Raw genomic sequence first — 27,394 nt, 5'->3', positions numbered from 1 at the left:
CTATTCCTGGCAGCGGGGACCTGCAGGTTAAGGCCTCCCTGTACATGTATGACGTCGTCGTTTTCTGCTCGGATCCGCTGTCCGTGCGCAGACTCATGTGCATATGTGACCAGTTCGAATGGGCCTCGGGGGCCATGGTAAACCGAGGCAAGAGCGAGGCCATGCTCTTCGGGAACTGGGCCGACCAATCCTCGATCCCCTTCACCGTCAGGACCGACCACCTGAAGGTGCTGGGTATTTGGTTCGGGGGTGCTGGGGCATGCGCCAAGTCTTGGGAGGAGCGTATCAGCAAAGTGAGGCAGAAACTGGGCAGATGGACGCTACGGTCGCTCTCCATCGCGGGAAAAAACCTGGTCATCAGGCGTGAGGCACTGTCATTGCTACTATACGTGGCACAGGTCTGGCCTATTCCCAGAACCTGTGCCGCTGCAGTCACCCGGGCCATCTTCCAGTTTATATGGAGGTCAAAGATGGACCGGGTCTGAAGGGACTCGCTGTACAAAGATCGGGGCAACGGGGGAAAAAATACACCCAATGCCACCCTCACCCTGATGGCCACCTTTGTGTGTGGCTGCATCAAGCTGTGCGTGGATCCCCGGTACGCAAACACCAAGTGTCACTACGTACTGAGGTTCTACCTGTCCCTGGTGTTGCGAAGGATGGGCCTGGCCTCGCTGCCGCGGAACGCTCCGAGTAGTTGGACCGTTCCGTATCACCTGTCCTTCGTGGAGAAGTTTATGAAGAAAAACACCTTTGACCACAAGTCCATCAGGAAGTGGTCAGCACGTAGTGTCCTTGAGACCCTTCGGGAAAAGGAGAGGGCGGATCCTATCGAGCGGTTCCCTGAGCAGACTGTCAAAGCCATTTGGCAGAATGCCTCATCACCAGAACTTTCCAACAAGCACCAAGACATGGCTTGGCTGGTGGTGAGAAGGGCTCTGCCTGTGAGATCCTTTATGCACGCCCGGACTCTCAGCCGCACCGCACGCTGCCCTCGAAGCGGCTGCGGGGGGGAGGAGACTGTCACACACCTCCTTCTGGAATGTGCCGACGCAGAGGAAGTCTGGAGAGGAATGCAGTGGTGTTTGTCAAGGTTCTTCCCGAGCAGCGCCGTGACGCAGGACTCCGTGCTCTACAGCCTGTTCCCGGGACGCACACTGAGACCAACATCAACTGTGCCTGGAGGATCATCAACTCGGTGAAGGACGCTCTCTGGGTGGTCCGAAACCTGCTGATCTTCCAGCTGAAGGAGTTGACCCCGACTGAGTGTTGCAGACTGGCACATTCCAAGGTCCAGGACTACGTGTTGAGGGACGCGCTGAAGCTTGGGGCAGCTGCCAAGGCGCGGTGGGGAAAGACCACTGTGTAACATCTGCCTGCCTAACGAAGAACAGGGGGCCCATGCAGTCATTTGGGCTCTGCTGACGCCTCAGCTAATTATATGGGCATATGATCAAAAAATGTACAGACCTGTATAAAAATGATAAGTTTTGATCTCTGTATGTACATGTTTACATATGTATGGCATGACCAACTGTACAGACCATCAAATTATTTTATGAATAAAGTATATTTTTGAAATAAAAAAAAAGTCTGTGTGGAGTTTGCACCGGGGAACACCGAGACGAACATCAACTGTGCCTGGAGGATCATCAACTCGGTGAAGGACGCTCTCTGGGTGGTCCGAAACCTGCTGATCTTCCAGCTGAAGGAGTTGACCCCGACTGAGTGTTGCAGACTGGGTCCAGGACTACGTGTTGAGGGACGCGCTGAAGCTTGGGGCAGCTGCCAAGGCGCGGTGGGGAAAGACCACCGTGTAACATCTGCCTGCCTAAAGAAGAACAAGGGGCCCGCGCAGTCATTGGGCTCTGCTGACGCCTCAGCTGAGAATGTTATCGTACAGACCTGTAAAACCCGCCTCAGGCGACTGACTGTGTGGAGTTTGCACGTTCTCCCCGTGTCTGCGTGGGTTTCCTCCGGGTGCTCCGGTTTCCTCCCACAGTCCAAAGATGTGCAGGGTCAGGTGAATTGGCCATGCTAAATTGCCCGTAGTGTTAGGTAAGGGGTAAATGTAGGGGTATGGGTGGGTTTCGCTTCGGCGGGTCGGTGTGGACTTGTTGGGCCGAAGGGCCTGTTTCCACACTGTAATGTAATCTAATCTAAATAGGAATGATTACTCTGTTTTCGGTATGCAAACAAGTGGAATGTTTACATATGTATGGCATGTCCAACTGTACAGACCATTAAAGTATTTTATGAATAAAGTATATTTTTGAAATAAAACAAAAGTGTGGAGTTTGCACATTCTCCCTGTGTCTGTGTGGGTTTCCTCTAGGTGCTCTGGATTCCTCCCAGCCCAAAGATGTGCAGGCCAGGTGAATTGGCCATGCTAAATTGCCTGTAGTGATAGGTGCATTAGTCAGAGGGAAATGGGTCTGGGTGGGTTACTCTTCAGAGGGTCGGTGTGGACTGGTTAGGCCAAAGGGCCTGTTTCCACACTGTTAGGAATCTAACCTAATCTAATAATGTAACCTCGGAGGAAAGTGAGGACTGCAGATGATGCAGACTAGAGTTGAAAAATGTGGTGCTGGAAAAACACAGCAGGCAAGGAACAGGAGAATCGATGTTTCGGGCATAAGCCCTTCTTCAGGAATGTAACCTCTCATTCTTTGTCTTAAGCAAATCAAATCTCTTCTGTGCTTCACATTACACTTGCCTGCCTTGTGTCTGATGATTTTCTTCACCAGCCTGTCTCTGTTTCTCCCAAAGCCTGTCCCTACCCTCCTCATTGTTAACTTAGTGCCATCTTCAAACTCTCTCCCGTTTGTACCCACACTTAGGTCATTATCCTAACCCTAACACTGTCGATCCAACATGAGCAGCAGCTGGAACACCAGCCGCAAGGGGAATCTACCATACGCTCCTCTCCAAAATGACAAGCAACTGTTCAATACTATCCTTTGGTCTCTGTTACCCAACTCTCCATCCTCTCCAATACTTCAGCAAATAACTGAATCAAAATAGTCAAACAGGACTCACAGAAGCAGATGCTTTGGTGATTTTCAAAGAAAGGGGCTTAATGAATCCTCAAAGTGACATAATTGGCGGGATTACGGTGACAAAGCAGGAGACTGGGACTAAATGGATGGCTCGTTCAGAGGGCCAGAATGAGCCTTGATGGCCTGAATGGCCAGACTCCATGCTGCAGGATTCTTGATGCAGCCTCTACACGCTCAAAGGTTCTCCCAGTCTTTATAAGTCTCAGCCACTGGACCCTCTTGTTAAAGCTGTGTGGTTTGGTGCTGCTTTCTCTTTGGACGATGTGTTTGTCCAAGATTATTGACCCATTTGTAGATGTGATGCATGCAGGTTGAGACGAGTAGGGGAGGGGGTGGCAGGATCCCACCTTCAGAAACAGGCCATGCCTGAATTCCTACACAAGGGCTTTGTTTTGTATGATTCGACTGCTTGGGAGGATGTAAAAGATTGCATGGCTCTGTTGTTGCAGGGGCTTCACCCCTCAATCAGCATCACAGTAAAACCTGATCGTCTGCTCATTACCACTTCCAAATACATACATTTGGAATGGGAGCTGTTCAGCCCCTTGAGCTTGCTCTGCCATTTGACAAGATCACCTCATCTGATTGTGACTCCTGACTCCCAGTTTACCCTGTATAATACATCTCAAAATAGATTTAATGACCCTGGCTTCACTGTTCTCTTGGGAAGAGAATTCCTAAGACTTGAAAATCCTCTGAGGAGAAGAAATGATTTTTATGATCTCATCATAGGTGGGAGACCCATTGATTTAAACTGAGTCCCCTGGTTCTAATCTCTGCCATAAGGGGGAGACATCCTTTGAGTATCTACCCTGCCAAGTTTCCCCCGATCCTGTTTTGAGAACCATGATGTGGAGGTGCCAGTGTTGGACTGGAGTGTCCAAAGTTACAAATCAGACAACACCAGGTTATAGACCAACAGGTTTATTTGGAAGCTGTCGCTTTCAGAGCGCTGCTCCTTCATCAGGGGGTTGTGGAGCAGGATCATAAGACACAGAATTTATAGCAAAAGATTACAGTGTCATGCAACTGCAATGATATATCGAACAAACCTAGATTGTTGCTAAGCCTTTCATCTTTTAGAGTGGGTTGCAGGTTTCGGTTCATTAATATGTAAATCCCAGAACCTCTTTGAAGTCACATTCTCAAGATAACTGAAGATTTTATATAAAAAAATGTGACATCTCAGCTCGGACAATGCATTAAAAGTGTGAATTTAGAGTCTCTATCCCAATCTTAAGTCAGACTGGTTCTAGTTCCAAAGTAGGAATTTATAAAATATTCCATGGATTGACTGTATCCAGGTTATTCACTTTTTGAGCAAAATAGAATGTTTCTGCAAAATGCAAATTCACCCCATAGACTTATGTGTGTGTGTGCGTGTATGAGAGAGAGAATGTGTGTGTGTGAGTGTGAGTGTGCTTGGTAAAGTGTGCATGTGTGAATGTGATGGAGTATAAACCTGTGAGAGGGTGTGTACGTGGATGTGAGTGTGGGGAATGTGTGTGTAGATATATATATGAGAGAGAGCGTGTGTAAGAGAGGGTCTGTGTGAATGTGTCAGTATGAAAGAGTGTGTGTGTAAGTGTGCTTGTGTGTGTGTATGTGTGCTTGTGTGTGTGTATGTGTGCTTGTATGTGTGTAAGTGTGCTTGTGTGTGTGTATGTGTGCTTGTGTCTGTGTGTGAGAGAGAGAGTGAAGAGTGCAATTGGGTCACCTGTAGTGTGAGATGAACCCAAGGTCCCAGTTGAAGCCATCCTCATGGGTACCGAACTTGGACATCAGCCTCTGCTCAGCCACAAAAACATTGTTTCGCATCTCGAAGTCCACCTTGGAGGATGGTCACCCAAAGATCCAAATGTCCCTGTCCTTTGAAGTGGGAGGGATCACCTCTGTCTGGCAATTGTTGTGCGGTGTCCATTTATCTGTTGTCGTAGCGTCTGCTTGGTCTCGCCAATGCACCATGCCTCAGGGCATTCTTGCCATGCTGTCCAGCTGTATGACTCTGTAATAGCAGGCTGGTGGTACTTGCCATCAATGGAGAGAAACAGAGTTAACATTTCATCAGAACTAAGGAAAGATAGAAAAGTGGGAAGTGGGGAAGGTTGGAAGAAAGGACAAAGGCGAATGTGTTTGGAGGCCCGAGGGATATCCTTTGCAGACCTATTTAATAACAGAGTTTGAATTCCATCACATGGATTTGAACCTGGCCCCAGATCAATGGCTTACTCGTCTGGTGATATTACCATGTCACTATCACCTCACCCGAAAATCTCTGCCTGTTCCCGACTGTGACTACGCTTCAGAAAAGTGCTTCGATGGCTGTAAAACACTTTTGAAAACCTGGTTGTCACAGAAACCATTATATAAATGCAAGGCTTTCTTTCTGTTTTGTCATACATGGCATTGTTTGTTCCTCCAGATCGCTAAGCCTCCTGAACTCATTGCCTGACAGCTCCATTGAGAGTCTTTCTGATTACTCAACCACAGAGGAGTTCCTGTACGGCCAGGTTATTCCCAACAATATGGACCAACTCATCTTCATCATCAAGGTGATTTCCTAAATAAGAGGCACATCCCACCCCTCACTTCATGACAAGACATGATGCTGTACAGATCAAGGGGAAATAAAACAGTTTTGCTCCTCGCTTTTTGCTCAGTTCTGCCATGTACAGAGGAACCGCGATTGTCCAAAGGACTCAAAGGTGGAAGACAGAGGGTGGTGGTGGAGGGTTGTTTTTCAGACTGGAGGCCTGTGACCAGTGGAGTGCCACAAGGATCGGTGCTGGGCCTTCTACATTTTATCATTTACATAAATGATTTGGATGTGAGCATAAGAGGTACAGTTAGTAAGTTTGCAGATGACACCAGAATTGGAGGTGTAGTGGACAGCGAAGAGGGTTACCTCGGATTACAACAGGATCTTGATCAGATGGGCCAATGGGCTGAGAATGGCAGATGGAGTTTAATTTGGACAAATGTGAGGTGCTGCATTTTGGGAAAGCAAATCTTAGCAGGGCTTATACACTTAATGGGAAGGTCCTCGGATGTGTTGCTGAACAAAGAGACCTTGGAGTGCAGGTTCATAGCTCCTTGAAAGTGGAGTCGCAGGTCGATAGGATAGTAAAGTCGGCGTTTGGTATGCTTTCCTTTATTGGTCAGAGTATTGAGTACAGGAGTTGGGAGGTCAAGTTGCGGCTGTACAGGACATTGGTTAGGCCACTGTTGGAATATTGTGTGCAATTCTGGTCTCCTTCCTATCGGAAAGATGTTGTGAAACTTGAAAGGGTTCAGAAAAGATTTACAAGGATGTTGCCAGGGTTGGAGGATTTGAGCTATAGGGAGAGGCTGAACAGGCTGGGGCTGTTTTCCCTGGAGCGTCGAAGGCTGAGGGGTGACCTTATGGAGGTTTATAAAATCATGAGGGGCATGGATAGGATAAATAGACAAAGTCTTTTCCCTGGGTTCATGGAGTCCAGAACTAGAGGGCATAGGTTTAGGGTGAGAGGGGAAAGATATAAAAGAGATCTAAGGGCCAACTCTTTCAGGCAGAGGGTGGTACGTTTATGGAATGAGCTGCCAGAGGAAGTGGTGGAGGCTGGTACAAATGCAACGTTTAAAAGGCATCTGGATGGGTATATGAATAGGAAGGGTTTGGAGGGATATGGGCCGGGTGCTGGCAGGTGGGACTAGATTGGGTTGGGATATCTGGTTGGCATGGACGGGTTGGACCGAAGGGTCTGTTTCTGTACATCTCTATGACACGGTGGGGAGTATTTTGGTCGGTTAATCGAATTCTGGATAATCGAATGCCAGATAGCATAGTTTTAGCTGAGCATCGGAACCTTGCAATCTTGCCAGATAATCTGATATTCGGATAATCGAATTCCGGATAATCGAGGTTCCTCTGTGGTTGGAGCCCTCCTGGGCCATGTGGGAGGATACTTCATATTTAGATCGTAACCAAACATTAGAGCTTTTTTTCAAAAATCAATGGTTTCTTGAAATTTATTTGATTAAATGCGTGATATATGTGATAATACTTGAATGCACACTTCAGTGATTATAATTAGAAGAATTTTGCTGGGCACATATGCATTAAAGTTGTGGGCACAGTCTTCAGATTGACTGTGCCATTGCAAAATCATTTCTACCTTATCACTGACACCTCTTACATACTTGCCTTACCCATGCTATGTGTTTGATGGCCCTTTTGCAACCTTGTACATTTTGCCACTTTCAGTGCATCCTCTAAGTGTTGTTCAACATGGAGAAGATACGAGGGGCTGGGATTTACAAAATCTTATATGGATTCATGCAGTTTTTGAGCAAAATAAAATGTAATTCTGCAAGTACAAATTCTCCCCACAAACTGAGTGTGGGGAGGGGGTAGGTATGAGTGTCTGTGAGAGAGTGTGTGTATGTGTATGTGTATGAGGGTGAGTGAAAAGGAGTATAAGTCTGTGAGAGGGTGTGTGTGTGTATATGGGAGAGTCTGTAGGAGTGTCTGTAGGTGTGTGTGTGTGTGTGTGTGGGGTGAGAGAGACAGAGTTTGTGTATGTGTGTGTCTCTCTAACCATGCCCCTCTGTTTGCAGGGCCGATTTGTCGTTCTGCGATTGGTGGATCTCACCCAGTGCCCGTGCTATCACAGGTTCATTGTTCAGGAGTTGCCATTTTTGAAAAGCACCATTCAGAAACCAGAGTCTAGCGGTGAGCACCACAGAGAGTTAACCCCGTGGCAACTCCTTTAATGTAGGATCCTGCAAGCATACAGCACAGGAGCAGGCTGTTTGGGCTATTGTGTCTGTACCAGTTAAACAATTCAGCCTAATCGCTACCTTTTAGGCCTTGCCTTTAACGCTTACGGGATGGGTCGCTGATATACATCACCATGATATCTGCTGTTTCAGACTCATGTCGCTGAGTAACTAAATGTAAAACTCCCCTGCACGTCTCACGTTGTCGTGTTGTTTTCAGCTCAGTTCAACTTAGTATAAGGAATGTACAATGTGTAATTTGCCATCATTTTAGCGTCGACTCCCAACATCCTGTCTGATGCTTCTGAGTCACATGGTCACGTTGCCCATAGCGAGTGCTCATCAGCATCAACTTGAGCTTCATCTGAAAGTATTGTCGCCATTTTTTAACATTCCCCTCAGTAATAGTCCCTGTCCTTACCTTATACCCATTGTTTCTTAAAGGAGAGATTTCCCTGGTGTGAGTCGAATAGGTGACTCTAAGGTAGGGCTTTTACAGGCCCTATTTCCCCATATTTACATTATTCTTAGAAAGACAAATTCCCCAATGTAAGTTGTTTCGGTATAAGTCACACATCAGGGTTAACTGATGTGTATTGAGGAGGAACTCCTGTGCCATACTTCTGCTCCCATGGCTGTTGAAATCACATCAAGTTTCTGCCCTGACCAAATTCTTGTTGATGCAACACTGCATTGTTTAAGATAGACCATTTAACCATAGGGCGCCTCCCCTGTGAGAGAGTGATGAGGAATGTTTCCCATCTCAGAAGGTCATCCGTCTGTGTATTCCTCTCCCCAGGGAGCAGGGATGGTAAAGAGTTTTCAATGGCATAGCTTGAGAAGACCCATTTCCTACAGTAGTGGGAGTGAGGGAAGAGTCAGAACTAGAGGCCATCAGGAGATTTAACTGAAGCTACATGGGGAGCATAAAATGTTTCTCATTGATGCTGTTCTCTCCGATTGATAGGAGTTTCTGCCATTTTCAGTATTCCATGGCTCAGTGGTTAGCACTGCTGCCTCACAGCACCAGGGTCCCTTGTTCGATTCCAGCCTCGGGCGACTGTCTGTGTGGAGTTTGCATGTTCTCCTCGTGTCTGCGTGGGTTTCCTCCGGGTGGTCCAGTTTCCTCCAACTGATATGTATGTGGGTTGGCCATGGGAAAATGCCCATACTGTCCAGGGATGGGCAGGCTAGCTGGGTTAGCCATGGGATGTGCAGGGTTACAGGGATGGGGTAGTGGGGTGGGTCTGGGTGGGATGATCTTCGGAGGGTCGGTGCAGATTCAATGGTTCAAATGGCCTCTTCCCGTACTGTAGGGGTTCTATGATTTTGCGGGTAGATGGAGTTGGGGAATTGTGGGGACCAGATGGGGAGAGAAGCCTATTTTTTTGTTTATTCTTTCATGAGGTGTGGGCATTGCTGACTAGGCCAGTCTTTGTGCTGCCTGTCCCTAATTGCCCTTGACCTGAGTAGCTTGCTAGGCCATCACAGGGGGCAGTTAGGATCCAAGCACATTGCTGTGGGCCTGGAGTCACAAGTAGACCAGGCCGGGGTAAGGACAGCGCACTTTCTTCCCTGAAGGATTTGTGAATCCAATGGGTTTTGTGCCATAATTGATGTTATAATTACCGTTACTCTGGCGAGATTTCATTCCCAGGTTTGTTCATTCAATTGGATTTCCACCAGTTGCCACGGTAATATTGGAACCAGAATGCCCCAGACTAAAAGCCTTTGTTTGTATCTTACCAGCCCAGTGGCACTACCAGTTTTACCCCTCCTATCATAGCCCCCTCAGGTGCTGTCGGGTGTCTGTGTCCATACTCAGCCCCCAACCCAGTTTGCCATCCTGCAATTTGCTGGCAAAGGGCATGTTGCCTGGTATTCAGATGGGTTGACATTGCCAGGATACAGAGCCGTTGTCAGAGATGACTGGCCTGGCACCCACAAGGGGATTGTCACATCGACCCAACGCCCCAGCACCGCGTCCTGCCATCAGTCACTTGGGGAAGTTGTTGAAGGGAATCCCTGGATTTGTTGAAAGTTGGACAGCCGCAAGGGGTGGGGCTTCAGAGTCACTGGGACTGCTTCGAGCTGTCACCCGTCTTTCTAATGAAGGCTAACGTTTCTAAGTTGACAGACGATTTCTCAACCTGACTCTCAGAAGTGGGTCGACGCACAGAAGCTTGGATCGCAAAAGCTGGCTCAGGATGCCCAGCACCTCGTCGTCCTTAATCCGTCAACACGGGGCTTCCAGGACCACGAAAGGCCTGAGTGCCTCTTCCTCAATCGTTTCTGTTACCTCCATCGCAGAAGTCTCTTCCAAAACACAGCAGGGGAAGACAAAGAGTCAGTCACAGAAGTTTCTCAAAGTGAACAGGTACAAAGGGTGGCACAGTTTAAAAATTCTTCCATGGGTGTGTCTGGTTGTCATTGGAGAAGGCGGTGCTGGGGCTGCCTTTTTAAACCACCTTGGTTGGTTAATGGAGATCCAGCCGGGGTAACATTCCGAAGGCAGTGCCAAGATTCTCACCCAGGACTCTGAAAGAACAGCGATACTATTACAGGTCAGGGCGGCATAATGTTTGAAGGGCATTTTGGTAGGTTGTAGTGTTCCCATGCATCTGCTGCCCCATCCTCTTCCAGGTCTTAGAAAGTGCTAGATAAGGAATCTTATTGAGCGACTGGAATTCCTCTTGGAGATGGTAGACACCACTGCCATTGTGCATCGGCAGTGGAGGGAGGGGATGGTTTAGGTGGTGAAGTTTTGCATTTTGGTAAGGCAAACCAGGGCAATTAATGGAAGGACTCTGTTGCCAAACAGAGGGACCTAGGGGTGCAAGTTCATAGTTCCTTGAAAGTGGAGTCACAGGTCGACAGAGTAGTGAAGTAGACATTTGGTGTGCTTGTCTTCATTGGTCAGAGTATTGAGTAAAGGAGTTGGGAGGTCATGTTGCGGCTGGACAGGACATTGGTTAGGCCACTTTTAGAATTCTGCTTACAGTTCTGGTCTCCCTGCTATAGGATGGATGTTGTGAAACTGGAAAGGGTTCAGAGAAGATTTACAAGGATGTTGCCAGGGTTGGAGGATCTTGAGCTACAGGGAGAGGCTGAACAGGCTGGGGCTGTTTTCCCTGGAGCGTCAGAGGCTGAGGGGTGACCTTATAGAGGTTTATAAAACTATGAGGGGCAGAGACAAGGTAAATAGACAAGGTCTTTTCCCCAGGGTAGATGAGTCCAAACTAGAGGGCAGAGGTTTATTGTGAGAGGGGAAAGATTTAAAAGGAACCTAAGGGACAACTTTTTCATGCCGAGGGTAGTATGTGAATGGGACAAGCTGCCAGAGGAAGTGGTGGAGGCTGACACAATTTAAAAGGCATCTAGGTGGGTATATGAATAGGAAAGGTTTTGAGGGATATGGGCCAAATGCTAGCAATTGGGACCAGATTAATTTAGGATATCTGGTTGGCATGGACGAGTTGGACCAAGGGATCTGTTTTCACGCTGTGTGACTCTATGATTCTCTGACAACAACCTGTGTTTATATCGCACTGTTAACATAGTAAAACAATCCAAGGTGCCTCACAGGAGCATTATCAATCAAAAAGTCAGCTCTGGGCAACTAAAGGAGACTTCAGGATAGGCAGCCAGTGGCTTTGTCGAAGAATTCTAAAGTGCATCCTCAAGGAAGAGTCTGCGTCCAGGGGACAGAGAGGATTAGGGAGATAGTTTAGGAGTATAGGTCCTTGGTTACTGAAGTATTGGCCGTGAATGTGGGATTTAAAGGAAATTCAGGAAAGTTAGGGGGCCAGAAGTGTAGGAGCCCTGAGATCCTGGAGAGGTGGTATGGCTAGAGCAGGGGACACCATGGAGGGATTTGAAAAGAAGGACAAAAGGTTTTAAACTACAGGAATATTGATGCTTGCAAATGGGAGAGAGTGAACCAGTAGGCGTGGGAAATGTTAGGTTTTCCGGGCCAGCCGTTTGAACAAATGGAAAACACGCTACAGCATAGAATAATAATCAGTTTTGCCCTTGAATACCGTCTTCAATATTTCTTCACCTTGACTTGTATGGAGCAGGAAATTGGATGGAGTGTTGACCCATGACCCTTGTCAGTCTCTTCCTGCTCCAAATATGGAGCAGACCCTCCCCTCACGCAGCCCCATCCAGGTGTGAGCAATTACAGCAAAACTGTAATTAATCAAATAATCTAAAGAAATATAACAATTTACTGGCCATCATTTTTCCTTCCTACATTATAACAGTAACCATAGATGAAAAGTGGGTTAGAATGTCCTGAGATTGGAAAAAGGTTTATTCTCTCCTTTAACCTGGAGAACTGTCTTTTTCAATGCCAGTGTGTTTTTCTCATAGGCTTCCCAGTTTCTTTCTTTCAGCATTTCACACAAGTTAGTGAGCTCTAGTCTAACGACTGGATTTCACACAAGTTAGTGAGCTCTAGTCTAACGACTAGATTTCACACAAGTTAGTGAGCTCTAGTCTAACGACTGGATTTCACACAAGTTAGTGAGCTCTAGTCTAACGACTGGATTTCACACAAGTTAGTGAGCTCTAGTCTAAAGACTGGATTTCACACAAGTTAGTGAGCTCTAGTCTAAAGACTGGATTTCACACAAGTTAGTGAGCTCTAGTCTAACGACTGGATTTCACACAAGTTAGTGAGCTCTAGTCTAAAGACTGGATTTCACACAAGTTAGTGAGCTCTAGTCTAACGACTGGATTTCACACAAGTTAGTGAGCTCTAGTCTAAAGACTGGATTTCACACAAGTTAGTGAGCTCTAGTCTAACGACTGGATTTCACACAAGTTAGTGAGCTCTAGTCTAAAGACTGGATTTCACACAAGTTAGTGAGCTCTAGTCTAACGACTGGATTTCACACAAGTTAGTGAGCTCTAGTCTAAAGACTGGATTTCACACAAGTTAGTGAGCTCTAGTCTAACAACTGGATTTCACACAAGTTAGTGAGCTCTAGTCTAATGACTGGATTACATTTTTTGCTCTGAAACCACATTGGGTCTTTTTGAACAGCTGTTTCTTGGTGCTGTCAAGCCTTTGAGTCCTCATGACGTTGGTAAGCACATTCACACAAAAAGAAACATCAGTGCAGTGTGGACACGAGTCTGGGATACTGAATGGCCAAAGCGGGAGTGATTGACTGAGGCTGACATTCAAAGACTTGGTTTTCTTCAGAAGTGTCGAGATTTGCAGGAGCATGTGTTTCCAAGTAAACGCAGCACCCAGGCCTAGTCCTGTGAGACAATTCATTGCAAAAGCTTTCACAAAGAAAGAAAGACCTGCATTTCCCCATTTGCAGGCATTGGGCCCTGCATTCACCACAAGGTACCTAGCAATCAGTGAAGTGCTTCTCTAAAGTGTGGCCACCGCTCAAATCTATGAAGCTCCTCTGCCTTCTCTCCCCTTCCAATCCCACCCACACTTTCCCAGTCATGCTCATAGGAGAATATACAAATTTACAATGCAGCCTCAGGGCTCCTGAGGAGAAATGCACCAACTCCTGGCTGAATGAAGGGTCAGCATGTTCAAAGACTGTGAACCAAAGGGAATTCCAGCCATTTGTACCTGATCAGGAGACCATGAACAAGTGGGTATTATCACCGGACTGATAATCCAGAGGCTCAGGCTGGTACTTTGGGAGCATGGTTCATAACTCCACAATGGCAAAATTTAAATTTAATTATTAATCATCTTTTTTAAAATCTGGAATGAGAAGCCAAGTGTCAGTCATTGTAACCATGAAACCAGCATTAATTGTCCCAAGGACACTAATTTCCTTCAGGGAAGGAAATCTGCTACCGCTTTCCATTCTGGCCTACATGTGACCCCAGACCCACAGCCTTGCTGTGGGGTTTTAACAACTGTCCGATTTGGTTTCATAAGTTGTTCAAGGGCAGTTCAGGGTGGGCAACAAATGTTGGCCTTGCCAGTAATGCCTGAGACCCTTTGAATGTCAGTGTTAAGAGGATGGCATTAACTTGGGTGTTGTGGCTGCATTCTCCTGCTCAGACTGTAGAACAGTAACAAACTCGCTTTACATGAGTGGTCTTCAGGACAAAGACAGAAAGTAGAGTGTAAAAAAGACATGGTATACTCCATCACCAGGGAACGTCCCTGTGCACTGTACAAACATTTGAGGGAATCACTTAGGAATGTGGCAATGGGAAAAGGTCCAAGTCTCTGCCTTTTATCTATTTTTAAAAATTATCCAGCTTATAAATTATTTTTAGTCAAATTGTTCAGCCAGACCTCCAAGCAGTATTTGAACGAACTCTTTGGCCTCAAGTTCAGGCTGTTAGCGCAAGTGCCCTCACTCCTGGTTATACAACGACAGTTGAGTCATTGACTCTGTTCCAAATCTTTAACCAGGTTCTGCCAAATCGCTCTGAAATATCAATCAATATCTACCTCAGCATTTTGTTGTACCTTGTACAGTGTAAGAGTGAACTGCCTAACTCAAGGCTGGGTTTAAACAGACAGCGGGAATATAGGCAGTGCTCTTGGGTTGGCAGGATGTGGTGCTCCCCACAGATCTGCACGGGGTCCTCGACACTCCAGCTTACTTCCTTAAGCCTTGAATGAGGCATAGTTGTAAATCATCCTTGGCACAGGTCACACGAAGCCTGGATGGACTGTGGGATGAGTGGATGGGAGAAGGCAGGTATCATTTTGGAATGGTTATAGCATAGAAGCAGAACTTCCTGCCCACCATGTCTGTGCTGGATCTCTTACCTGTATTGTTTCCGCCAGATGATTATCAACTTCCCAACAGGTCGTAGACATTAAATGGGTAAGGGAATTAAATGGCAGAGGGAATTCAACATGGCAAAGTAAAACCACATTGGATCTGTGAAGGACAAACATGAATCTCTTCCGAACAGTGAGTGACTAGCCTTTGGAGGAACAAAGGGATTGAGGTGCCCATGTACGTGGATGACTCAAATCTAACATGATTTGGAGGTGCCGGTGTTAGACTGGGGTGGACAAAGTTAAAAATCACATAATACCAGGTTATAGTCCAACAGGTTTATTTGCCACCCACAGCATATCTCCTTCCTCTGTGCCTGCCTACAGAACCGACTGATCCCACATGGACTCCGGACTACAGTCAGACCAACACAATTTGGTCCTTCTGGACCCTCCACTCCACGCTCGCAGCCATGCGTTGCCACCTACTCTCTCTACAGTCAGCCCTGTCCCAGCTCAGGGCCACACTCTCTCAGAACTGCAAAGGACCCCTGCTGTGTCACGTCCTCAGAAGAATTCACACACTCAACAAATGATTTTTCTACATCACATCAGACATCAAAAACTGGAAGTACAACAAACGTCCAAGTACCCACCTCAATAGTCGGGACTCCCGACCATTCCAGAAGCTTTTCCCGGCCTCCGGAACTGCTCGGCCGCCGTCAGCCACACGGCCACTCCAGCCACCACCACGCCGGTGAACGATGACGTCACTTCCGTCCCCACCACCTGACAGCCTTGCAGCCACTGCTGTCCATGCAGTCTCCACGACAACCGGCCAGACAGCCTCCTCTGTGACCGCTGTAAGATCCACTGCCACCAAAACCAACACGAGGCCCAACCAGAACATCACGTCCGCCCCCTGCTGTTGCCGCTGCCACAGCCACTTCCACTTCCACTGACACCACTCACGTGAACGCCACCGACAGAATCTGTCTACGACACACGTAATGCCACTTGCGCCCCCGCGGATCCCACAGTCACCACTCCCCCCCCCCCCCCCCACCGACGCCCAGGGTGAATGTCACTTCCGTAAATGACATCACCCCTGTTCCCCCCACTGCCACTCCCATTCCAGTTAGAGTCTCCACCCCCACTCCCAGCTCCAGCCCTACACCAGCTCCGAGCTCCCAGCCCTGCTGTTTTTCACCATTCCCCCAGACATCCCCCTCACTGAGGACAAACTGACAGTCCTCAGCAAAGGCCTTACCTTCATCCCCCTCCGCTACCAGATCAATGGATTCAACATGCGTTGTGACATCGAATGTTTCTTCCGCTGCCTCTGCCTCCGGGCTTATTTTTTCCATCAAGACACGCCCCCACCTTCTGAGGACCCCTTCTCACTTGCAGTGCGCTTCAGAGACACCCGCACTAACCAACTCCACCGCCCTGTGGCTGAACACTTCAACTCCCCCTCCCACTCCACCAAGGAAATGCAGGTCCTGGGCCTCCTCCATCACCAAACCTACCCACCTGACGCTTGGAGGAAGAATGCTACACCGTCCGCCTCAGGACCCTCCAACCACACGCCATCAATGTGGACTGGACTTCACCAGTTTCCTCATTTCCCGTCCCCCCCCCACCTTATCCCAGTTCCAACCTTCCAACTCAGCACTGCCCTCATGACCTGTCCCACCTGTCCATCCCCGGCCCACAATCCTCATTCCTGATGATGGGCTCTTGCTCCTCGGATGCTGCCTGATCTGCTGTGCTGCTTCCCCAGCACCACACTCTCGACTCTGATCTCAAGCATCTGCAGCCCTCACTTTCTCCAGGTTTATTTGGAAGCACTAGCTCTCGAAGCGCTGCTTCTTCACAACCACCTGTTGAAGGAGAGCACTCTGAAAGCTAGTGCTTCCAAATAAACCTTTTGGACTATATCCTGATGTTGTGTGATTTTTTAACCAAATCTAACACAAAGGTGCAACGTGTACTGAATAAGGCAAGTGGATTGTTCTATCTTGAAGCGTTTCAAAGGTGAGGAATTGATGTTTAGTTTATACAGAACCTTGGCCAGACTGCCTCTGGAGTACCATATATAATTCTGGTCATCATATTGCCAGGCAGGATCTCGAGACCTGGGAGAGAGGTCCATGCAAATACACTACAATTAAATCTGGGCTTAAACATTTAAAGTGCAAGAATAGGCTTCCTGACTTTAATTCACTTAAGTGTAGGTTAAGGGTTAATCTAACTTTCAATATAATTTATGGGACAGATAGCCAGAAACTATTACCTCTGATGTGTAAAAACCGAAAGAACCGCGGATGCTGTATATCAGAAACAAAAGCAGAAGTTGCTGGAAAAGCCCAGCAGGTCTGGCAGCATCTGTGAGGAGAAATCAGAGTAACGTTTCAGGGTCCGGTGACCTCCTGATTTCTCTTCACAGATGCTGCCAGACCCGCTGAGCCCTTCAGATGTCTATTCGGGGCGGGGACCCAGAGCCAAAGGGCATAAGCATAAAATTACAAGATTTAGGACTGACATTAGAAAGCACACAAGTGGTGAAAATCTGAACTTGATTCCCCAAAACCCCACAAACATTGGGTCAGTAGCAGTTTTCACGGTTTGAGATTGATACACGTGGAGCAAAAGGGAGTTAAAGTATTAATCACCCATGATCCAGTTGAATGAGAAAACCCACCCAATGGGCTGTTCCTGTTCCCAATTCCCTCCTGGTCATTGAATGTCATAAACATAGAAATACAGTTCAGGAAATAATTGGTCAGGTCGGGTGATGTGGTGATCAAGAAATTGCAGTAGATGACTCCATAGATCGAAGCATTTTAAATGTGCAGAACATTCCCTACTTAAACTATTTCTGTGTGTTTGCAGTGCCATCAGTACATCAAGGTTGGAAGACAGTTCACACTTAATTGGGAAAACTTCAAGGAAGCAGTTGATTCCCAAAGCCCTGTCCGTTGCTGTTTACATGAAGATAGATTCAGTTCTGCCAGGGGAAGTATTTGTAAGTTGTTACTGTAGAAGTGTCACTTTGAAAGCCTGATTTGAGATATCTGGTAAATAAAGGAATGGAAGGTGGTGTTGCACCCTTTCTCAAACCGAGAGTGTAAGATAACATTGAGCAATGCTGAGGTACAATAATATTACATCTCCAATTTTGGCCATTCCCCTGCAGTTGGTCCATTGTGGTTTTGAAAATTGTACTTACTGGCCCCATATCAAAGTAAAGGTACACTGGCATTGGAGGCAGTCCAGGGAAGGTTGCACGAGGCTTATCCTGGATATGGGGGTCTCTCTTACGAGGAGAGGTTGAATAGATTGAGTCTAGATTCACTGGAGTTTTGAAGAATGAGAGGAGACTTTATTGAAACATACAAGATTCTTAATGGAGTTGACAGAGTCGTTATGGTGAGGTTATTTCCCCTTGTGAAGGGCATATGCCCGAAACATCAACTCCTGCTCCTCGGATGCTGCCTGACCTGCTGTGCTTTTCCAGCGCCACACATTTTGACTCTGTTTCCCCTTGTGGGAGGGTCCAGGACCAGAAGACATTATCTCAGAGAGTAAGGTCTCCCAGTTAAGATAGGGATGAGGAGGGATTCCTTCTCTGAGGATAGTGAATCTGTGGAATCCTTTACCATGGAGGGCTGTTAAAGCTGAGTCTTGAAGTGTAGGTAGACAGATCTTTAATCAGTAAGGGAATCAAAGGTTCTGGGGACAAGGCAGGAAGTGGAGTTGAGAATGATCAGATCAACTCTCATTGAATGGTAGGGCAGAGTTGATGGGCTGAGTGGCCTGTGTCTGCTCCAAATCTTATTCTTAGATCTTGTTCTATCCTGCCAGTGGGACAGAATATACTCAGGGAGGGTGAGGGTGGTGATGTAAGGTCTGATTGTGTCAGGTTGTTGCTTGACTACTCTGTGAGGTATCTCTCCCCAGTTTTGATAGAACTCTCCCATTGATAGTCAGGAGGACATCTGAGTGTCAACTGGACTGACTATGTCTTTGTCAGAGTGATACAAAGGAGTAGCTTTCTCGCCTTCTCAAAGGGGTGTTCAGAATGAACTACACTCATTTGGACTTGAACGTTGGTTAGGTTATTGGAGGAAATCATGGTTTGTCTTTTTGGACTGACTGCCTATGGGCTGAATGGCCTACTTCCACAATGTAGGGATTCTGTGATTCTATGTGAAACACCAGAACAGATAAGCTTGGGATGATAACAGTGTTTCATCTGAATGTTGTTCTGGAAGTGTCAGTCCAGACATTGGTGAGAGTGGGGCTTGAACCTGCTAACTTCTAAACTGACAAGAGCCATGTGGAAGGTCCATGAGGCATTAGATTAAAACAAATGGAAGTAGAGGTCGGCCATTCTGCCCACTGACCCTGCTCTACCATTGGCTGATCTGATAGGACTCCACTTTCCTGCCTGCTCCCCTCCCCATTACCCTTGTAGGTTCTATCCATCAAAACCTGTCTGCCTGAGCCTTAAATACACTCAACGACCGATGCACTAACAAACCTCATCTCCATTTTAAGTAAGAGGCCTTTTTTTAAACAGCGCCCCCCTACTGGAGATTTCCTTTCAGCAGCCACCCTCAGAATCTCATTCATATCATTTTGGTCACCTCTTGTTCTTCTCAACTCAAATTGAACCCCCTCAACCTTTCTTCCTAAGACCTTCAACTCAGGAATCAGCCTCATGGACAGCCTTAGTACTGCCTCCAAAACAAGAATATTCCTCCATGGATAAAGAAACCAGGAGTGCGCACGGTGCTCCAGCTGCCCAATGCTGAAGCAACCCAGAAGGACACATCTCACAAGATGTACCTCCCCCGCTTTGAAAAACTGTACAGCTTCTTACTGAGGTAAATGTGTCAGACCATGGGTCATGACATGAGGTAGCCTCATCATTATCCAAGTTCGGCCACTTTCTGCTCAGGGCTTTGTTTGAGATATTGATTCTTTGGCATTCTCTCATGAATGAATTTAACATAGCATTGAAGAAGTATTCAGATGTGCACTTGGACGTCAAGGCACACAGGTCTATGGGGGTAGTGGCTGGAAAATGGGATTAACATAGTTAGATACTTGTTTTCGGGTCGGCTCAGACTCAATGGGCCGAAGAGCCTTTTTCTGTGCTAGGAATGTTGCCATAGTCATGCCAGACCGTGGGGCGGCTCTCTCATTAAAGAGGTGATGGTCTTTTCCCTGGAGTGGCAGAGTTCAAAACTAGAGGGTGTGGGTTTAAGGCGAGAGGGCAAAGATTTAAAAGGGACCCAAGGGGCAACTTTCTCACACGGATGGTGGTGCATGTATGGAATGAGCTGCCAGAAGAAGTGATAGAGTTGGGTGCAATTACAACATTTAAAAGACATTTGGACAGGTACATGGATAGAAAATGTTTAGAGTGATATGGGCCAAACACAGAAAAATGGGCCTAGTTCAATTTAGGAAACCTGGTCGGCATAAATGAGTTGAGCCAAAGAGTCTGTTTCCATGCTGTATGACTCTATGACTGTATAATCTGAGGGTCTCTAACTTCAGGTGTGAGAGAGAGGTTGAGAAGGAGATTTCTTTGTGGTAACCTCAGCCAATGTGGGAAGACCTCGATGACTAATGGTGTAATGTTGAGTTGGAGAAATTGGAAGGGTCTTGACCAGATGGGCCAATGGGCTGAGGAGTGACAGATGGGGTTTAATTCAGGTAAATGCGAGGTGCTGCATTTTGGGAAACCAAATCTTAGCAAGACTTATACACTTAATGGTAAGGTCCTCGGGAGCCTTGCTGAACAAAGAGACCTTGGAATGCAGGTTCATAGTTCTTTGAAAGTGGAGTTACAGTTAGATAGAATAGTGCAGACGGCATTTGGTATGCTTTCCTTTATTGGTCAGAGTATTGAGTACAGGAGTTGGGAGGTCATGTTGTGGCTGTACAGGACATTGGTTAGGCCACTGTTGGAATATTGCATGCAGTTCTGGTCTCCTTCCTATCGGAAAGATGTTGTGAAACATCAAAGGGTTCAGAAAGAATTTACAAAGATGTTGCCAGGGTTGGAGGATTTGAGCTATAGGGAGAGGCTGAACAGGCTGGGGCTGTTTTCTCTGGAGCGTCGGTGGTTGAGGGGTGACCTTATAGAGGTTCACAAAGTCATGAGGGTCATGAATAAGGTAAATAGGCAAAGTCTTTTCCCTGGGGTCGGGGAGTCCAGAACTAGAGGGCATAGGTTTAGGGTGAGAGGGGAAAGATATAACAGAGACCTAAGGGGCAACTTTTTCCCGCAGAGGTTGGTACGTGTATGGAATGAGCTGTCAGAGGAAATGGTGGAGGCTGGTACAATTGCAACATTTAAAAGGCATTTGGATGGGTATATGAATGGGAAGGGTTTGGAGGGATATGGGCCGGGTGCTGGCAGGTGGGACTAGATTGGGTTGGAATATCTGGTCGGCATGGACGGGTTGGGCCGAAGGGTCTGTTTCCATGCTGTACATCTCTATGACTCTATAAATATTGAGCTTCATGGTCCTCCAGTATATGTGATTGAGAATCCAGTTGTCTGGGAGTGTTGTAACAGCTTTGAGTCTGTGTACAGGGGCTGCGGCAATACTTTGTGGCCAATAACCTCAAGGATAAGAGAGTCTTCAGCATCAAGAGCCAAGGCACAACGATTGTTCGGATCGACATGCAGACCTTTGCAGCACTGATGGACCAGGAAACCCTGCAAAAAGTGAGGAAGCTGCAGTCTGTCTATCCGAGGTGAGTCACACCCCGAACACTGAGGCTGATCACAAACGTGTCAGTGGATGTGTGTGCTCTTTGCGGCTACATCATGGAATGGCTTGACACAACAGAACCCAAACACACCCGAGTGCCCAGATGGCAAACACCAAATCCTGAGCTTGCCACTTCAGGCTGTGTAAAGCCAAGTGTGGTTCCACTGTTTAGCTCTTGGACACAAGGGTTCGTCTTCTCTCACTCTCTCTCTCCCTTTGATAGAAATTGGACATAGATCTCACTCCATTAAGTTAAGGAAAATGTGGGAATGGGAGGATATTCTTCAGGTCCTTTAGCCTGCTGCAGCCTTCAGCAAGACCATCGTAGATCTGTCCCAACTCCATTTCCCTGCCTTAGTTCCAGAGCCAGTCTTTGTCCAACAATATGAATGGGAGGGGTTTGGAGGGATATGGGCCGTGTGCTGGCAGGTGGGACTAGATTGGGTTGGGATATCTGGTCGGCATGGACAGGTTGGACCGAAGGGTCTGTTTCCATGCTGTACATCTCTATGATTCTATGAAAAGAACTGCTAAATCTGACATTTTCAAAGTTGCGGAAAATTGATGGTTGACCACTTACCATTGAGACCAAAACTGGCGTTTGTGGATGTAATGCAGTCACATAATAAATTCAGGAGTGAATGTGGGAGAAATGTCTTTGCATGGAGAGTGTTTGGAACGTGATCATTGTTACCTTTGGGAGGGATTGAGGAGGATAGCAAATATGTCTTTAAGGGGAAGCATTCCAGGGAGGAAGGAACTGGACTAAAACCAGAAAATGTGTTGGAAATACTTGTCAAGTCAGTCTGCAATCATGGGAGAGAAGGTAAGATTTGTAACCTTATCAGAACTGGATAAAGTTGGAGATGAGAATACAGAGGCTGAGGATGAAAGAAGGTTATTGGGGGCTGATAGACTCATTCCTACGGGGTCAAAGAGAATGGGGATGGGGAAAGAAAATACAAAACATATGCCAAAGTATGTTCGCAGCTGACTGAAAGGAGAAAAAAATGTTTTTTAAATCATGCAAAGAGAAGGAAGCAGAATAGGGAGACAAAGTTTATTCGCTGAAAACATCTCTAATGCTTTCCAGTTCAGATGAAAGATGAACCTGGTTTCTCTCTCCACAGAGGCTGTCAGACTGTCCTGAGCGTTTGCAGCATTTTCTGATTTTATTTCAGATCTTCAGCATCGGCAGCATTCTGCTTTTCGAGAAGGCCTTAGGGTCGACAGGGTCAAGTGAAGATGGATGCAAGCAACGTGACTGGAGCAGAAACACATGGGGCTGTCGTGCAAATCCTATGTCATTGTTTACAGCATTTTGCTGGCAGGAATTCCGGATTTACACCATTCCCCCTTGTGAGGATGAAGGGATTCAACACAGCAGTCCTCTTTTAACAAGTACACGTACAAGGACGTCATACTCTGTGTTCTTGACTGTGCTGTGATGTTAATGGTACCAGCTTGTGTTTGGCAGTACGATTCTCAGATGGTAATTCGGTGCAAGTTACATGAGTGAGTTAGACACTGTTACTCAGATTTATTGGATAGAGGCCTTTACCCAACAGGAATTGCCCTCATCTTATAGCATCCTAAGATACTTAGCCTTTGCCCACCCAAATGCTTATGACATTATCAGATTGGGTGGAGCTTAATGCAACCTTTAACCTTTACCCTTTCAGAACCATTGCCTTATCTAACACCAGTTAGTGACATTGTAGCTCTATGTCCTCTGTCATGGTCAATAACAGCTGTTTCTCTCTCTCTTGTTTTAAAGTGATGATGAGCTCTGTGACCTCTTCATCAAAAATAATTACTGGAAAATCTTTAAAAGGAATATGATCTCCAAACTCACCTGCAAGCCTCAGCGCTTCTCGCCTTCAGGCCAGGTAGCAGAGTCTGGCCGAGGGGAGGACTTATACGAGATTGACAAGACCGGCATCCTGAACCTTCCGGAAATCTCCAGCAATCGGAATATGCTTTTCTCAAAGCCGTCCTATTATGTTGCCCCCGTTATCAGAACAAGGGAAGATGGTAGCACCCCAATGCCAAAGCTGGACCTCCAACTCATTCACGGAATTGCAAAGCTTCCATCCAGTATAGCCAATCTGCTGTACTGAGCACACCCAAGCCCTGCCTTTGCTGCCCTTTAACAGTCAAGCATCTCAATCTGATGGCCTAATAGATTTCCAACCATTTCGTTTATGTTTCTATTTCCGCATTGCACCAATTTCCACAGATAATTGTCCAACCAGTTGCCCTGTCCCATTTTGTTCTTTCCCATACTTGGATCATTTATATTGTTCATTCCCTCCTCGCTGACCAACACCACATGAAGTGAGATTTCATCTCTTCCCGTTAGGGACTTTATGAAAGACTGATTGTCATAAAAGCACAGTGTCACGAAAATAGAATGCCGTGCCAACCCAATGCTACCAAAACCCAACGTGATAGAGACTCAGTGTGATAAACCTCTGTCTGATGGAGTTCTGACAAAGTCACAATGTTATTGATGTGGAAAAGACTTAAAAATAATAAAGACCCAATGTGATGGCGACCCAATGTTTTAAAAGTCGATGTGATACTCAATGTGATGAAGACCCAAAATGAAGAAGACTCAATGTGACCCGATGTGTTCAAAACTCCATGTGTTGAAGACTCAGTTTGATAAAGACTCAATATTTTAAATATTGATGTGATATTTAATGTGATAAAGAGTCAAAGTAATGGAGGCTCAATGCGATAAAGACCAATGTGAAAGAGACTCAATATGGTAACGATTCAATGCAACAAAGATTGGATGTGGTAAAATCTCGATGTAAGAAGGACTTGATGCAATAAAGACCCGATGTGACAAAGACTCAATGTGATAAAAATGCAATGTGCTACCGACATTGTGTCCAACATGTTGGAACAGTGTAGTGTGGTTTTGTTGCTTAATTACCCTGCTACAATTATAGTTGAAACGTGTGGTGCCGGAAAAGCACAGCAGGTCAGGCAGCATCTGAGGAGCAGGAGAATCGATGTTTCGGGCTAAAGAGTTTCATCAAGAAGGTAGGGGAGGGGGAAGGCGGAGTGAGAGATAAATAAGAGGGTGGGGTGAAGCCGGGGGGGGAAGGTAGCTGTGAAGAGTTGGTGATAGGTCGGAGAGCAGGGTAGAGCGGACACGTGGGAAAGAAGATAGACAGGTAGGACAGGTCAAGAGAACGGTGCTGAGTTGGAGGGTTGGATCTGGGTTGAAGTGGGAGGGAAGATGAAGAAACTGGTTAAGTCGATGTTGATGCCGTGTGGTTGGAGGGTCCCAAGGCAGGAGATGAGGCGTTCATCCTCCAGGCGTCAGGTGGCTTGGATTTCATGATGGAGGAGGCCCAGGGCTTGTATGTTCTTAGCGGAATGGGAGGGGGAGTTGAAGTGGTTGGCCATAGGGAGGTGGGTGTGTCCCAGAGATGTAGCCGGAAATGTTCCTCGAATTGGCATCCTGATTCCCCAGTGTAGAGGAGACCCCATCGAGAGCAACAGACACAATAGATGAGGATGTGCAGATAATTTCTGCCAGATGTGGAAGGATCCTTTGGGGCCTTGGATAGAAGTGAGGGGGGAGAGGTGGGCACAAGTTCTAGACCTTAGATGGTGGCAAGGGAAGGTGCTGGGAGTGGAGGATGGGTTGGTGGAGGGCGTGGACCTAACAAGGGAGTCGTGGAGGGAATGGTCTCTGCGGAAGGCTAATAAGGATGGGGAGGGAAGTCTATCTCTGGTGGTGGGTCTGACTGTATGTGGCAGAAATGGCGGAGGACAATGTGCTGTATCCAGAGATTGGTGGGGTGGTGGGTGAGGACCAGGGGCTTCTGTCCTTGTTGCAGTTGGAGGGGTGGGGTTCAAAGGTGGCGGTGTGGGAGTGAAGGAGATGCACTGGAGGGCATCATAACCATGTGGGAGGGGAAATTGCGGCCCTTGAAATAGGAGGCTGCGGAAGATGGACTGCTCCACGTACCTGACAAAGAGATAGGCAGAGCTGGGGCCCATGGAGGTGCCCTGGCTACCCCTTTTATCTGGAGGAAGTGGGGGGATTCGAAGGAGAAGTTGTTGAGAGTGAAGACCAGTTCAGCCAAACGAATGAGAGTGTCAGTGGAAGGGTACTGGTTGGGTCGGCAGGAGAGGAAGAAATGGAGGGCTTGGAGCCCTCCATCATGGTGGATGGGTGTGTACAGCAGCTGGATGTCCATGGTGAAGATAAGGTGTTGGGGGCCAGGAAACGAAAGTCATGGAGGTGGAGGGCATGAGTGGTGTCCCGAACGTATGTGGGGAGTTCCAGGACAGGATGGTGTCAAGGTATGCAGAGAGAGGTTTGGTGGGGCAGGAGCAAGCTGAGACGATAAGTTGACCGGGGCAGCCAGGTTTGTGAATTTTAGGTAGGAGGTAGAACCTGACGGTGTGGGGTTCCGGGACTGAGGTTGGAGGCTGTTGGTGGGAGATCCCCTGAGGTGATGAGGCTGTGGATGGTTTGGGTGATGGTTTAGTGATGGAAGATGAGGTCGTGGTCAAGGGGGCGTAGGAGGAGGTGTCTGCAAGTTGGTCTTGGCTTCAATGGTGTCGAAGTTGGTGTGCCAAACTACCACTGTGCCCCCCTTCTCTACTGGTTTGATGGAGGCTGGGGTTGGAACGGAGGGAGTGGAGGGCTGTGCGTTGCAAGGATGAGAAGTTGGTGTGGGTGAGGGGGGTGAAAAGGTTGAGGTGGTCAATGTCACAGCGGCAGCACTTGGAGATAACTCATCATCTCCCAGACCATCCACAATCTCATACCACAGGGGATCGCCTATCCATAGCAACTAATACCCAGCTATCCATTTAGCAGCCATTTGCTGGATATATCTATTCTGGAACAGCTCGTCTCCCAGCCTTTCCATTTGGGCAGCTGAGCCTGCACTTTGAGATTACTTCCAAAATATCGAAAACAATCTCCATTTTACAGGGAACATACATGCTTTCAACCATCATTAATATTTTCTCACCTTTCAACTGTCTGGATGTAAGGAAATGTTAGCCAGATTGATGGAACCTGTCCTGATCATTTTAATGTGTTGGCTTCTTATATCAGTTTTATATATCATTCCTCTGCAAGGAAAGATTCGAGGTGCAGTGTCATAGAGTCACAGAAATGTACAGCACAGAAACAGACCCTTCGGTCCAACTTGTCCATGCTGACCAGATATCCCAAATGGATCGAGTCTCATTTGCCAGCACTTGGCCCATATCCCTCCAAACCCTTCCTATTCATATACCCATCCAGATGCCTTTTAAATGTTGTAATTGTACCAGCCTCCACCACTTCCTCTGGCAGCTCATTCCATACATGTACCACCCTCTGCCTGAAAATGTTACCGCTTAGGTCTCTTTTATATCTTTCCCCTCTCACCTTAAACCTACGCCCTCCAGTTTTGGACTCTCCCACCCGAGGGAAAAGATCTTGGTATTCACCCGATGCATGTCCCTCATGATTTGATAAACCTCTATAAAAGCTCATTACAGATGTAGCACAAATTAATATTCCAGTTATTGGTATAAAAGTAAATTTTGCAACAGCACCTTAAGAGTTTGTTTTTGTAGCTTTCCACTATCTTTGAATGACTTATGTAGCTGGATGCTCAGAACTCTTTACAGCCTTGAGAATATATTCAGATTTGTTTTCCTCAGGTTATCTTGCACACCCTCACGTCAAACTCTGCCTGTCTCAGTTTCTCCCAATCGCTTCACTCTGTGTGTGTGTGTGTGTGTGTCTCTGTGACCTGCAACTCCCTTGCACCTTTAATGGGCCCCCTGACCCACCCAGACCCCGGGTATATTCCAGCATAATCACACAGTCACGTCCTTTAACGAGGCTCTGTGTGAGCTGAAACATTGTCTGTTTGATTCGGACAGCCAACAATTGCGGAGTTAGCTCGCACTCTGTTTTCCACAGATGCTGCTATTGTTTTGGCAACCACAGAAACAGGCCCCTCTGTCAAGGGAGCTCGATGACCTAATCCACGAAACGGAGCATTGAGAGCGAGAGCAACGCA

At 47.0% G+C, this 27,394-nt stretch overlaps 1 protein-coding gene across 1 annotated transcript in view; it reads left to right on the top strand.

Moving 5' to 3' along the window:
* Window positions 1-24,175, top strand: part of LOC122551908 (cyclic nucleotide-binding domain-containing protein 2-like) — a 64,509-nt gene extending 40,334 nt beyond the window's left edge. Inside the window, 6 exon segments of the mRNA XM_087988597.1 lie at window positions 5,482-5,611; window positions 7,656-7,770; window positions 9,948-10,085; window positions 10,088-10,194; window positions 21,158-21,321; window positions 23,116-24,175. Coding sequence (XP_087844723.1) covers window positions 5,482-5,611; window positions 7,656-7,770; window positions 9,948-10,085; window positions 10,088-10,194; window positions 21,158-21,321; window positions 23,116-23,458 — 997 coding nt within the window. The 3' untranslated portion in view covers window positions 23,459-24,175.
* Window positions 24,176-27,394: the final 3,219 nt, after the last annotated feature.

The sequence above is a fragment of the Chiloscyllium plagiosum genome, unplaced genomic scaffold, assembly GCF_037043375.1.
Source record: "Chiloscyllium plagiosum isolate Xiang-an unplaced genomic scaffold, Cpla_swu_hap1 HiC_scaffold_7, whole genome shotgun sequence".
Classification (NCBI taxonomy): Eukaryota; Metazoa; Chordata; class Chondrichthyes; order Orectolobiformes; family Hemiscylliidae; genus Chiloscyllium; species Chiloscyllium plagiosum.
This window is presented reverse-complemented; position numbering and strand designations above follow the sequence as displayed.